Below are 15,506 nucleotides of genomic sequence, written 5' to 3'. Positions count from 1 at the left end.
ATCTTAGTTTTATGCCTGCTCTGTTACAGGCTTGTACATAACCTTCTACCCAGACACTTTTCAAGTCCAAGACTTGCACTTCGTGTGAATTTCAAGTGTTTTATTTGGGAAATTCTTGTACATCAAGCTTAGGCATTCATCAGGTGATTCACATCCTTCTACTTCAGAATTTTTGCTTCAGAATTTTAGTCCAATTTATGTACTTAAATATTCTTAAAGACATGCAAGATAAGATTAATTTCATCTAACTTCCTATGTTTAAAGTGTAAGGTTATCATCCAGATTCTTTGTATTTAGAGATACATATCTCTAGTGAATGAGGATTTCTTTGTATCCTAAGATCTTTACTGATTTCTAGAAAATATATTAGCAAATACATAAGAGTTGAATATTTTAAATGGCACTGTGAAATGTTTTCACTTCTGCACTCAGAATAGATATTGGCTAAAGGGCCATATGGGTGAAATAATTCATAAAAAAATTTTCATTTTCAATTGCTGTTCTTAATAAAACAGAACCTGTTTCAAACAGCCGAAACCTTGTCTAAATCTCTAAGTGGTGTGAATAATAATGTTCAGATAGGTTTGAAGATTTAGATCAAATCACAGTAAACACAAAGAACCAGAATTTAAAAAGAATGCCAGCAGCTTTGCATTGTACCTTGTCTTGTCTGCATAGATGTATATAGAATTTCTCTTAAATGGACGTTGACAGTAAAAATGAGATAGCCAAGGTCATTAGGTTTTCCTAAAATATGAGTCATATTTTTCTCTGCAGACTCTCTGCTGTAGTTGAGATGTAGAATCTCCTATTTATATTTGTAACATTGTCTCTGTTCTGTTCTTGAGAAATACATATGAAAAAGAAAAGAGTAATAAACCCTGGATTAATAAATGTTCTTAGAGATACACAAAGCCTGAAAACTGGAGCCAGCATGAAAAGCTAACATTTCAGCTGAAGCCCTTTTTTCCTTTATACACATGAACGTAAGTGCCTAAACACACACACACACAGAGTCAGCTGCACTAAATGCATTTAATCAACCTTTAAAAAACATCAAAACCCACTCACTCCTGCAATTTTCTTTTCATAATTTTACTACAACAGTGTAGCAGTGAATGTTACTCCAAAGATACTGGATTTGCCCTTTTTGGACTTAGTGGACTTTTGCAAAAGCTTCAGCATCCCAGAGCAGTGCAGTATTTAGTGACCTTCTGACTGTTAAGACCTTCTTGTGATCACTGAATTGATTTAGTTCTGTTAGTATGTGTGTGGTTCAACACTTGGACCTCTTCAGACACTACTTGAAGAATACTAAGAAGCTTCAGGAGAGTATGATACAGTGTGAATATCTTTTAAGGTACTAGTGATGCTTGAAAAATTTAAACCAAATCATTAATACTGGAGTTATTTCCTTTCCAAAGTATAATTTGTAATAAAAAATGAAATCTCATACTCTGCAACATTTTCTCATCTATTCTTTCATTTTGTTCCAACAATTTTTGTATTTATTTTTGTAAAATTTGACTAATGTCTTCCAAAAGTACAGCAATATATCTGCAATGCTGTCTCCTCTCATTTCTTGACAAATATAAATGTTTGTGTGCAAACATTCCTTGCTTAATTAAGAGGAACCATAGTTTTTCTTCTGTGTCTGCAAAAGGTTTATTTCTATTAAGAAATTAAAGCTCTTTCTTATTATTCCAAAGGTAAAATTAAAGCACTTCTTTGGCTTATTTAAAAAGGCAATTGTAAATAAGAAAGTGAGTTCTCAGTATTAATTTTATTTGGTTTCTATTTCTTCCCATTAGATATATCAGGTCCACCTTTAAAACTTGTTGCTTTTGAAATTTTCTATTTAATTATGCAAAACACTGTTGTTTCTGTACGGATTATAAGCTAAAGTTGGCATTTTTAATAGATTGACCATGTGGTGAAAAGTAAAATGATATTACAAGTACAGCAGCACTTGGTAACAGGATCTTGTATTTTTTGACAACTGTGGCTTCTCCCTGCCCTGATACTTTCTGACATTTTTAATTGGGAAGGGAATGTATTGGTTGTCCTATTTTTGTAACAGTAGAGCGAGACCAACAATGCTACCAGTCACCTTCTGTGTTTCTTGAGCAATAAATAATGTCTAAACTAGGAAACGGGAAATTTCCTGCAGAAAATAAGGGGCAGTGGATTTCAGGAGACATAGTTTTCTTGCACCTTAGAATTTAAGACACACTGGTTTGCTTTGCAGCCCTCACATACTTTAGTATGACCTTAAAGAAGCATGCAAAGTTTGCTACACTGTCATTCTTGTTTACTCCTGTTGTGACCATCTTTAAATGGATTAGTCATCAAACCAGTGATCATATTATTTTTCTCCATGGTGTTTTTTCCCACAATGAGACCTCAGTTGTCCACAAACGCACAACACTCAGATTTCTCATGTTAAGTAAGTAGCACTGACTGTTGTATTTTCATAGTAAATCATTTAAAAGCAGATCAAGATGGGAGGCAGATGGGGGTGGAAGAAAAAAAAAGGAAGAAAAGTTATTTGTTTCCATCAGACATAAGCTTGATGTTTTCATGTAAGTGAATACATCAGTCTCTAGTGTAAGCATTATTTTATGTACACAAGTGGAAAACTTAAAATGTTTGAGGTAAACCTGCATTTCATCATGTTGGCCAATGTGATATTGTGCTAAAACTGTGGTCTGGAACAACACAGCCACCATCTTCCTCCCAGCACATTAAACCATTAAATGCATCTATATAAGTCAGTTTGCTACACTCAGTTACTTTTCTGCTAGGTGGATGAATGCTCTGGTTATGCTCAGATTAGGGGCGACAAGCTGTAGCATCATTTCTGACAAGCTGGATAAGGGATATTTAGGCCCTGTGTGTACAGGCCACATGCAAATCAAACACAATACCTATTTCCTGAGAGTCACGGATATGAAACTGGGGAATAGCTTTGCCCTGTAGTAGGAACTGAGTTCTATCAGAGATATTATTTGTAGTTCTGCATTTAAAAAACCACTTTATGTGGTAGTGTGCTATGCCCCAAAGTGAATTCTGATGGTTTAAAACATGTCTATACATGTGTATTTGTATTTGTTCCCTTTTGGTTAACAAATAGTTACAGACAATGAAGACACAAAACTCAAAACTATATTTGAAACACAAAAGCGTGCTTAATTTGGTACCCAAATCAATCAAACCAAATACTTAAGATCAAGCTGTGTATGATGTAAGGTACTGCCATGTGTCTTTCTCTTTGTATACAGACAAAATTAATGTATTATATCTATATATATTTCCCCACTATCTTATGTCAGTTTTATAAAATCAGTTAGTGGAAGTTGTGTTCAGCTGGTCTGTAATATCAGGTTGCCCAGCAAATTACTTATTCAGGTTGTTCCATTAGTCTTGCCTACACTTTTCCATTGTTGGTGTGGTTTGATCCTCAGCTATTCTACATTCTAAGTCAGAAATGCTTACACTGAGTTTATTAGAGATCAACAGGAATGTTGATTTCATTGTAAGTAATGTGCTTTCCATGACTGATTGTTCTTTGGTTTAAAGTAGTTGTTATTTGTCACATTGACAGGTACACCTACTGCGAAATGCTGGCGATGAAGTTACCATCACAGTTCAATACCTCAGGGAAGCTCCATCATTTTTAAAGCTCCCATTAGGTAAGAGGAAATTAGTGAATGGGAGTAATTTGTTTTCCTCTTTGCGGTATTCTTGTAATAAGCTGGCAGTGACAGAAATAGAAATTCAATCCTTGAGTGCTTTACAGGAAGAAATAGAAAATTGTCTGTCTACTTCACTGTTTGACATATAAGAATCAAATGCATACTGCCTTGCTGCTTATGTATAATTTATTCAAAATAAAACTGAAAAAAAATTCATTAAAATGCAGTACAGTCATGGGTGATAGCTGAAAATTTTTCAGTAGAAGCTTTGCCTGAATACAATAAAATAGTGTTTGCAACCATTTGAGTCATACATTTACACAGAAAGGTACTTTGAGGACACTTACCAAACAAATGGATAACTAATTATTTATATTTCATAGATTACTTTGCTATTTTGATTGGTTTTGTCAGCAGAATTAAGTTGAGACAACTGAGTATTTTAAGAGTAGCAATACTAAAAAGTGTATAAACAATACCGATCAGGGAAGGTTGGGGCTCTTTTGGATAGCAGATAAAATATTCAAGTTGCACAGTTGTGATCAGTGTTGTAATTAGAAAAGTGTTCATAATAAATCTGTTTATTTAATCAGATTAAATAATTTTATTATTTAAATAATATATACCATATATTTTATTATTTAAATCATGTTATACCGTTTCATTTTAACAGTTTATTTTCTCTCCAAAAAAAGCAAAACATTTTGAAATTTGTCTTGTTCTTTGGATTGATTTAGATTTTATTTAAGTTGCACTCAACTATGTACTTTTTTTCCTAATTTAACAGACTCACAGGTGTCATAGTTTAGACCTTGCCATTAGAAGAGTGCCAGTCATTTAATCTACATTTTTATATCTGTCAAAAGCCAACTTGGCAGGCCTCTACTAAGGTGAACTATACATTTCATGCTAGAATCTTTCTTTCAGTGCATACTGGTCATCATTTTAATATGAAAATATATGGTCAGTGTTTCTTATAATGAGTCTTCAGATTTGGTCTTCCTGCTTTTCCTACTAGATCATCAGACAAGTCTAAAATTATGTTGACAGTGCCTCGGATATCTGTGTCCAAGCTTAAACGATTTTTTGGCAAATTAGCAGCATATTAGCAGTATTGTCTATGTGGTTGAATATATTTATTTGTGACTATGACAGTGCTACTAGAACTTGCATCTCGTCTTGTAGACTGACATCAGTCACATACTTGAACTGATTGCCTGTCATTGGTTAACCTTAGCTAAGAGCCCAGCTCCCACTCAGACACTCTCTCACTCCCTGTTCTCAAGCAGAATGTGGTGTACAAATAGAACAAAAAAGCTCTTAGGTCAAAAGAGATTAACTATTAATTACCATCATAGCCAAAGCAAAGGGAACATGGAGAAACAAGATAAATGTATTGCCTATTAAAATAGATTCAGGCAATGAGAAACAAAAACAATACAAAATACAAAGACAATACAAAACAAATAAATTGCCCCTTACCTTCTTCACTAGCCTTGTGTCACTATTTCCTTGCTATTGTCTCTGCTTTTCTGCATTTTACCATTTGTTAAATAATTTCCCAGAGGTGCTACCAGCTCAGCTGCACGGCCCAGTAGTAATGCAAGATCTGGCTGGATCTGTCTGGCTGGCACAGGGCAACCCCAACCATTTCCCACTTTTGGAGACATCCCAGCGTGTAAACACTTGCCACTAAAACCTAGTGCACACTCTACACAAGCTGGCTGCCACCTTCACAAGAGGCTCACATAGGTCCAGAAATATTGATGCCCTCTTTATACATCATGGGGAGCTTGGCTTTCTCACCAGGAGATGCTGCAGCATTCCTGACTGGAAGACTGAGATCATGGCAGTGCTTCCATAAAGTGCTATTTCTGGAAACAGAAAGCAGAGATTATCATCCCATCTCAATGTGACCAGCTAGTGGTTTTGGGGGGGTCTGTCTCTGATTACTGTTCAAAGAAAACCTTTTCTGGAAGAGCAATGACAGTGCCATTTTAGACAAGCTGCCAAACTATCAAGGAGTGCAACAGTGCTTCTGAAATGGGGTCTCTTGTGTACAAACTGCTTATTTTGGGCAGCATATCAGATTTGTTTCCTTTATGCAGAGCATGAGGAAATTTTTGCAAGCATTACAATACCCTTCTGAGTCCCATGGATGACCCCAGCCTTATACCACATGCTCAAAAAAAAGAACTTGCTAGGTATGATCAGACATGTAAGGAACTTAAGAAATTACCCTTCTCCTGAACTGAAACTGGACCTCCACAAGAGCTTACATGCACCTCTCTAGAATGTGTTGTGTAGCCATTCAATAGGGGCTGAAACCAAGGTTTGTGAATCAAGTGATCTTTGGTAAATGTCTTGCTATAAGTATTCATTTTTCTGGTGAGAAAATAAGCAAATAAGGTGGATAAAACGACAGAAAATAATGCTGATTTAAGACAATAAATAAATTGGAGTTAAAGAGAATAGTAATGGAGTTACAGAGAATACCACCCCGTTTCAAGCTTTTCACAAGTTGATGCACAAAAGGGAATTCCAGTCATGAAGCATCAATACCACATTTAGAAAGCTAAGCAGCAATTCCATTATGCAATAAAGAAATTCCCAAATCACACTGCAGGCAGGATTTAAGTGCATACATGTGTAATTCTGAATTATCTTGGCCACTCCTGCCATCCCAGAAGACTCAGGCACTTGCTCCCCTACCATCCAGCATTCGGTCAGACCAGCTGCTGTGCTGGCAGTTTTACTGCTGTGGTGTGCTCACTTTAACTGCAATCATACTGTCTCTTTCCATTAACCCATATCATCACCATGAGCACATCAGCAGGAGTAGCATCTGCCTCCCCTGCTTCCTTCTTATACATCTCCCTCCCCTACACCATCTCATGTCATGGCAAAAGCACAAGATGCTGTAATATGGAAATATCTACCTACAGTTCTCACAGCATTTTTTATATGTGCCATTCCTTCATTATTGCCAACAAAAAAAACCAGAATTTGACATTAATTTATTCGTGGATACTGATTACGTATCACTTAAGGATGAGACAAGGACTGCTTATTTTGAGTGTCTCATTCCCAGTGAAAAAAGGCTTAGTCCTGCAAAGAGTTAAGCATACAAATAGATCCCATGAGCACAGCTCCTCTCAGATGAAACCTTTTTTATTTCTAGACATTAAATATAGCATATGGATATTTAATTGTCAGTATTTCTAAAATGCAATAGTATTTCTGTCTTGGTTTGGGAAATTGTATTAAAAATTCTTCCTGTGTTTTACAGCTGGAATAGATGTTCTCTGATCTCTCTCTCTCTCTCTCTCTCTCTCTCTCTCTCTCTCTCTATATATATATATATATATGTATATATATATATACACACATATATATACACATATATATGTATGTATATGTATATATATATGTATATGTATATGTATATTTAACATCAGCAGGTATTTTTCTTGATCTGATTTCCAGGTTCCCCTGGACCATCCAGTGATCACAGCAGTGGAACTTCATCACCTCTCTTTGACAGTGGCTTACATTTAAATGGAAACTCAACTAACACGGTATGCAGATGAATAATAAAAGCATGGTGGGTGTGAGCTCTATAAGTTATTTTCCCATTTTGAACGTAAAAATGCTAGAGTAAGACTACCCTAGTTTTGTTCTTGTTGTTTGCTTTGATTGATTTTTATGTGCTTATAATGTAAAATTCTGTACTTATAAAGTCCTCAACACATGGTCCTGAACTGCTAGGTTTTTACTCTGAGACAGCTGAGATGTTTGGAAGAGTGAACACTGTAAAATTTAGTCATTATTTAGACATGAATTTATGTGAACTTATGTCATGGTTTGTTGAATTGTAGCATCATATTGTTTAATTTAATCCAGCTGGAGATGCTGAAATGCAGGTGAAATTAAGAAAATAATGTAAAGTTGAATTCTTGAAGAAAACTTTTTTTAATAGGAAAGATAAGGAGAAAAAGAAAAGTAAATAAAAATGGAAAAAAGATGTCTCTGTCTTTAACCCAGAGGATATTTAGTTCTTTTTTTTCTGCAGTGAATAACTGTGATTGAGTTAATTGCAGCATTGTGGGGAAAGAAAATAAGTTCTTTTCTCCAGGAAAAGCGGTAGTCAGCAAGGAACATAGGATGTCTTAGTAAGCAACAGTGCTGTCCTTTTAGTAATGAAGATTGAAGATGTAAATACTAGCTGTACAAGGACATGGACCTTCGTGCTCAAAACCTCTTCGACACCTAACAAATCTCTGCTCTAGTCTTTCAGTTGGATATTAAATTATACAGAAAGAATACCCACTGAATGGACAGAAATCTTCTCCTCTGTTTTCCCTTTTCTTCTCAGGCAGTGAAGAAAATAATAATTGTCTGATGCTTACTGTACTTCTCTCAAGATTTGCACTTCTTTGAGCACTGTCTCTCTATACTACTCCTTAAAGCTTGTTTTCATATGCTAAAAATATATTCATATATGATAGTATAAAGGCATTATGTACAATAAATAAATAAATAAACAGAAATTTGCTGTGCTGATACTTGTACCTCATTGTTTGGTGTCCAAATTGGTCATAGATACAAAAGGTTTAATGTTTATTTCTTTGCAGTTATCCAGATGATTATTAACTTTAACTGCCTTGTACTGTTGTCTTACTAAAGAATCCAAACCTCGGGATCCAGCATGCTGCAAAGCCTGTCTACCAGATTCTCTTCAGGCAAAGAAAATCCTTTCTGCAAAGAGCTTACATTATAAAAAAAGAGCCAGCGTTAGCATATTTTAGTAAATTAGCACCTACTAAATGCTGGAATGAGTGTGTTGTGATGATTTTTAACAATCACTATGACTGCTGTGGGAATTGCATACTTGGAACTTATATGTTTTATAATATATTTATATTATAAAAATATATGGCTGGAGTTTTGTAACAGAGTAATTTATAGTTGCCAAGATAGCACACAAAAGTCTGGTTATAGGCTTGAAATATAAGCAGAAAGACAGAAATTAAAAAGGTGTAATAGTAAGGTACTAGGCTGATTTTATACAGCACTTAATTTTTCTGAAGCCTGACATAAACTCACGTGAAGAGCTATGTGTACAATAGACACTATGACCTAGAAGTGGAATAAACAGGACAATCTACATCATAGATCATAAAAGTCATGATCTCCCTTCACAGAAAAAAAAAAAAAAGAAAAAAAAAAAAATTGCTAGAATCTTATTGTGAAACTCAAAAGCAAGGCCTTACCTATTTTGAGCAGGAATGACAGGATTTTGAGATGATGCAGTGTATGGTCAAACCTCTCAAGCTGTGAGTGTAACTGAGCTGTGATCATATATTGAAAAGTGGTTATGAATGTCTTTTAAATATCATCTAGTGAGCACTTCTATTTTATTCAATTAAATATTTTCAGTTTTATGGAAAAGTAACAGCAGAACTGACATTTCCTGTAGTGCTATTGCCGAATAAGGCTAATGATATTTGAATCCCATTTTTACATCGTGTTTTGAATCCTGTTTTTACAAAGTGAGTCAAATCTCCCTCTCCCTGGTAAGGGAGATCTGACTCACCTTGAACACTGCATCTGGTAAGTTTGTGTTGCAGTTTTATGTAGCTTAACCACACTCAGGTCCATGCCATAATAGACAATGCACCTATATTTATAAGTGGAAATTCTACTCCAAAAAGCACTCCATGTAAAGGAAAGTACATGAATGAGAGCTAAGGAATTACTGTTACTCCAGTTTTACCAAGCTGTCATTTTGGATGTCTTCTGGAAAACAATAGCTTGTATCACAGAGGCAGTAGTTTAGCCATCTTAGCAGCAAGCTCTTTCTGCCTGATAGGATTGTACCATTTTCAGTTCTGGTGCTGTCTTGCCTCTGTTAGACCTATGTCTGTCACCTCAGTTGTGAAGCATCTGCTGTATGTGATGTGATACCATCTTCAGGATTTATATGCATCTTTTATAATATCAGAGCAGTTTGCAGTACAGCACTAAAAAAGGATTCTCTGAAACCCAGAGAAATGAGCTGAAGTTCTCTCTTCACACCTGATTATTTTGTGCTTGGGCACTTCCATGACAAATGCTACAGGGATTGACAGTGACATTCATCTGTACCTTATAAGTGGTTTATTGAACTCAATGTAAACTTTCAGAGGGGAACACGAAACGTACAAAGGAGATAATTTCAAGGCTAGTGAGTACAGGTTGTTTACTTGGAGAATTCTAACTCTAAAACAATGAAGAAATTGCTGTAGAGATATCCTACCATATGTCCAAATATCCTAGATATCCAGGCCAGCTCTCAGGAGAATTTAGTGGAAGGAAACAAAAATACTATAAATAAAACAAATTACTATTTCAGACACCATGGGGTAATATGACAGTTACAATGCAAAGGCAAAATATGTTAGGTTTTCATTTGTTTGAGAATCCAGCTTCCTGGAATAGTCTAAAAGTTAAGGTTTACAAGTGAAGCGAGACCAGAGTTAATTGCTGTTTTCTGTGTGTTCATGTAATTTGAGAACTCTTACTTTAATTTTGATAGTGTATGTTAAGGTCAGTTGGTTAGATGAAGCTAAATAGGCACTTAACATTTTAATAAATTGCTTTAAAATATTTTTCCTTGATGCCTTTGTTTTATTTGCTAAATTAAACAGTTTTGCTTTAAAAAAAGACATTGCCTACTTCTTCATCAACTTTTTAAAAAAGGAAAAAAATACAAATTCTCAGCTCTTGATGGGACCAGTAGAATGCTACATCTTTAATTTCTATGGTAGTCCTAGTTCCAGAGTGAGAGAATGATACGACTCAATCCCAAGCACTAAATGGCAAAAAGGGAAGAGGATTCATGGCAGGGAGGTAAACACCCTTCTTCTGAGATTAAAATCCATTCTGATGGATACCTTAGGGGAATGCATGACTATTGATTGATCAGGTTGATAGTTTCTTGTGCACAGAAATTCCCCAGTTTGTTAGGTATCTGGTTCTTAATTATATATATTTTCTCCATACACAGCCCTTGCTTGTGAATATATTGTTTTTTACAGTTCTTTTGAATTTGCTCATTTCGAGTTTTCAGCATCAGCAGCAAAAAGGCAAATGTTTCTAAATTTGATGTTAGTATAGATGAACACCAGCAGTTCAGATATATCTGTATGTGGCTTATAGAGAAAACTGATCGTAAAATTGAAGTAACAAGTTCTCCCACCAAGCTGCATCCAGTGTCTTTCCACAGGCTCCAGCAACAAATTGACGCTGATCTCAGAGAAAGAAGCAAGAGTCAAGGCTCAGATTTATCCTGAGGGGTGTGCAGACTGTGTGAAATTCAAAGAGTTTCCCTAACCCTGAGCTAGTTTTTCTAAGCAAGGACAGCGTGCCCCATTTGGGGATATTAAAGGCTGCCAAAAGCTGTGCCTAACAGCTGAAGTTTGGGTGCACTTGCATTTATGGTGTAAAACTATAATGATCTCAACATTGTATCTTTTCCTTATATACATTTAATATTGTGTTTTGATTTCTGACTGCTATTGTGGCTTTTGAGCAGTCATAATTACTTTCTACTTTTTGTGCTGAGATTTAATATAAACTACTCTGGTCTCTGTCCCCTACCCCCAAAGGAAAAATATATCTGGAAAGGTGTTCCAGGCAAGGTTGTTGAGATTACTCAGAAACCAATTACATACTACCTCAAGGGAAACAAATTAAAGAAAAAGGTGCAAGATTCTGACAAGAAGTCCATACTTATTCTTTAAAAATATCTTACTCATGAGGGCTTTTATGCCATTGGTTCATTAAAAAAAATATGTATTAGCACCTAGCAGCACAGATATAATGAAATATTCATTAATATTTCCATTGTAAATCACCTCTAGAGAAATTTATATAATTGAAAGGGTTTTAATTTGTTCCTCACTGGTAGAATAGTAATCCAACTGATTTAAATGCATAGCTATTCCAGTGAATAAGGCAGTGTAAGTCTCTAACCTGTACTGCTATAAAGGATCTATGTAAACATCATATATAGGTGCTCAGTGTCTGTAAACTCATATATTAATTAAAAAGAATTAAATGTCTTAAAGAGCAATCATTATATTTCAAAAGCATGTAACTGATGCAGCATTAGAACTAAAAGTATTCCTTTTCCCTGAAAGGAAAGGAGGAGTTTTTCACAAGCTTTTTCACCTTCCTCCTATTTAATTAAACATCTGTCAATTAAAATATTGTAGACAGAACTGTTTAATTAAAAGGTGCTGCTTTCAGTGAATTTTGAAGACATATTACAACTCCAAATTGTTACTTCACCTGAAAGAGCATGTTTCCTCTATAGAAGCCTTTATCTATTAAATTATTCAGTGATGCATACTTTACCAGATAATTACTGTCTTCTTAAAATTGTCACAGAATTGTGCACCTGCATCTAAGAATTCCATTATAAATAAATTAATACAGTTCCTCTTCTGAATTCATGCTGCATCAAAGGAATGCACTGATATTTTGATATTGTAATTAAATCCCTCTGAATTCTGAGACAAGTTGAACGCCAATCTACAGTAGATATCGCCATAATTTGTTTTGTTGTCTGGGCATCACAAGAGTTTCACTCCTGTCTCTATTCCTGGCTATACATTTGATATTTGTGTTGATCAGCGATTAAAGGAAGGTAATGTTGGACTCTTACTGCTAAATGAAGCAGTCATGTTCTTTTCTCCAAACATAAAGCCCCTGCTTTCTGTCTGTCCCTGTAATAAGTATTAGCAAATGCTGAGCCATACATAAGTCAGATAGGTTCATTGAAATACAGAAAATCAACCTACCTATATATGTATGTATATACATACATTTCAATCACAATTGAACTAAAAACTGTAGAGCGAGCACACCCAATTCACTCTGAGTTGACTGTTGCTGGGTGTTGTTGCAAGAAATTATGTAACTCTAATTCTCTTTTTTCAGAATAAGTGTAAGATAGATCTGGTTATTTGAAAAACTTATTATATTGAATGGTTTTTTTTTTGTTGTTTTTGAGTATGCTGAAACATTTTCAGTAATGGAGCTTTGACAAAACACATTCCAGTTGGCATCAAAAAGATGCATGAAAGCTAGGATTTTCTAATTTAAGAGATTGTCATGAAATCCACTGAAACATAATGGCCAATGTTTTCAGTTATAGCTTAAGGCAATAAAGCTGTGCCAAGACATTTTAGCATTTTGGAGTTTAAGGCATGTCTGGAAGACACTTTAATCATATGATTTAATCTTAGGTAGTCCTGTGAGGAGCAGAGATTTGGAATCAGAGATCCTTATGGACCTCCTCAACCTGAGATACTCTATGGTTTTATGTTTCTATAATTTAAGCCACAGAGTTGTTTTTACAAGGAAAATATATCTATATATAAATATCAAATATATTAATGTTGCTACCATTTTCATATACATATTTTGCAGAGAGATATTTTACATTTTTTTCAGAAATTTTCAGCAATGCTCATTAAAATGGAAATGGCAAAAATTGCTTTGAGAAATAAATAACAGCATCATCATTATCATCTCTTTTTGAACCAGTGTTGACAAATACAGTTAATCAAGATTAGTCATACCGCTTACATGTGCTTTGTAGAAATATAAGTTTATGGAACAAGGATCAAGGCTTTAATCATGCACTTTGAAATATTAAATCCTCTAAAGCAGAAAATGGATAAATTCCAAATTATCAGTAAAAGGTTATATTTTTTCCTAATGGATATCACACTTGATTCTTATTTCATAAAATGGTACAATCATAGACATGTTTAGGTTAGAAAAAACCTCTAAGATCATCAAATCCATCACAAGCTTAACTAAGAATTGCCAAGTCCAGCATCAAACCATATCTCTTGGTGTCCTGTTTACATATCTTTTAAATATCTCCAAGGACAGTGACTCAGTCATTTCCCTGGAAAGTCTATTCCAGTGCCTGACAACTTTCTGTGAAGTAGTTTTCCTTAATATCCAACCTAAACCTCTCCTGGTGCAACTGAGGACATTTCCTCTTGTTTTATCACTTGTTATTTGAGAGAAGAGACCAACACCTGCTTGGCTACAGCCTCCTTTCAGGTAGTTGTGGAGAGTGATAAGGACCCCCCAAAGCTGCCTTTTCTCCAGCCGCTGGGCTTCGTAGTCACCTGGGCACACCTGGGCTCATGTTCAGCTGTCAACCAGGACACCCTGGTCCTTTTCCACCTTTCCAGTGACTCTAGCCCCAGCCTGTAGCATTGCAGATCACCAATAAAGATGTTAAACAGGACTGACCCAAATACTGAGCTCTGGGGGTCATAACTTGTGACTAGCTCCCAGCTGGATGTTACTCCATGCACCGGCATTCTCTGGGCCCAGCCATTCCGCCAGATTTTACCCAGTGGTGGGTGTACTTGTCCAAGCCATGGGCTGCCAGCTTTTCCAAGAGAATCCTGTAGGAGGCAGTAACAAAAGCTTTACTGAAGTCCAGGTACACACAGCCTTTCCCTCATAGACTAGGTCTTATAATAGAAGATCAGGCTGGTAAAGCAGGACCTGCCTTTCCTAAACCCATGCTGGCTGTACCCGATCAGCTGGCTGTCCTGCATGTCCACATGGTAGCACTCAGGATGATTGCTGGTCAAAGCCCCATTCAGCCTGACCTTCGATACTTCCAAAGATGGGGCATCATTTGCCTTTCTGCAAAGCAGACACTCTAATATGAGATTAAAAATACATTCAAAACCAAGCTTAATTCTGCTGAGTAATGTGACCCTTAGTATTTCTGATTCCAGGTAAATTAACCCAGCTTCAGCCTTCCTGAAGCCCAAGTTTAATCAAAAAGCTGTATCAACTTAAAATAACACTATGGGCTGCTTTCAAGGTAGGGCCCTAGCAGCAGCTGGAAATTAAATTACTAGAGAGGGTTCAGAAAGACTTTCTTCTGATGGCATGATATTTTTCTTGCAGAGATTTAAAATCAATGAGAGTTTAAAAGAAAGAAAAAATAACTGAGTTTCCCAAACTCTGTAAATTATATGTCACAAAAAGAGAAAAAAATGACAGCCAGCTGGGATCTTTTCCCTTCCTTCCTATGCTCTTAGTGGAAACTAAATTATGGAGACAGGTCTGATTACATCTCCCCATTAGTGGTGGAGTTCCTGGACTTTTTCTGCTTCTTGGAAGACTTTGGTTGCACCATAATAAGTAATTATATAGTTGTTTAAGAAAGCACTAAAGCACTTGCCTACAGAATCATTCATAGGTCAGTGATTGCTAATGGGATGCAGAGTCAGACCCTTATCCACGTCAACAGTACACAGCTGTCCCAGGTAGGTAGTGATTATGTGTCATTAAAAATTTATTCTTATTCACTGTTCTGTCAAAAACAAGATTTTTGTGTTCAATCCCTTTCTTAATGGGCAGGTGTTACAAGCAAATTGTCATTAATTGGCAACGTTGTTGGTGACCTCAGCAGAAAACTGAAGGTATAAAATGATTGAGAGCTTAAAAGCTGTGATTACAGAGATGATCTATATTTTAGTGCTTTGGAGGAAAGATGTGAAGAGTTTTCAAGATGAGCAGCAGCAGCTATTTAGTGGAGAAATGCCTTGAAGGTCAGCCAGCTCACTACACTGTGTCAGAGAAAAGAACTGTCCAGCCAAAAAAGCTTATTCCCAGAAGATGTCCTCAAGAGAATGCAAGAATATACAGTTATTTTTAGGGAATATTTCCTCCACCTCTGGTGACTTCTGACATAGGTACTTCCTGAACCAGGGAATGCAA

The 15,506-nt window shown here is 35.8% G+C and overlaps 1 protein-coding gene across 2 annotated transcripts in view; it reads left to right on the top strand.

Moving 5' to 3' along the window:
* The window catches only part of SNTG2 (syntrophin gamma 2), a 222,053-nt gene that overhangs the window by 127,855 nt on the left and 78,692 nt on the right, over window positions 1-15,506 (top strand). For both annotated transcript variants that reach the window (XM_085574568.1, XM_021551123.3), the window contains exons 7-8: window positions 3,605-3,692; window positions 7,182-7,273. In XM_085574568.1, coding sequence (XP_085430694.1) covers window positions 3,605-3,692; window positions 7,182-7,273 — 180 coding nt within the window. The remainder of the gene's footprint in view (window positions 1-3,604; window positions 3,693-7,181; window positions 7,274-15,506) is intronic.

The sequence above is a fragment of the Lonchura striata genome, chromosome 3 (genome assembly GCF_050655825.1).
Source record: "Lonchura striata isolate lonStrDom1 chromosome 3, ASM5065582v1, whole genome shotgun sequence".
NCBI classification, from domain to species: Eukaryota; Metazoa; Chordata; class Aves; order Passeriformes; family Estrildidae; genus Lonchura; species Lonchura striata.
Note: the sequence above shows the minus strand (reverse complement) of the source record. Positions and strands in the feature narration are given on the sequence as shown.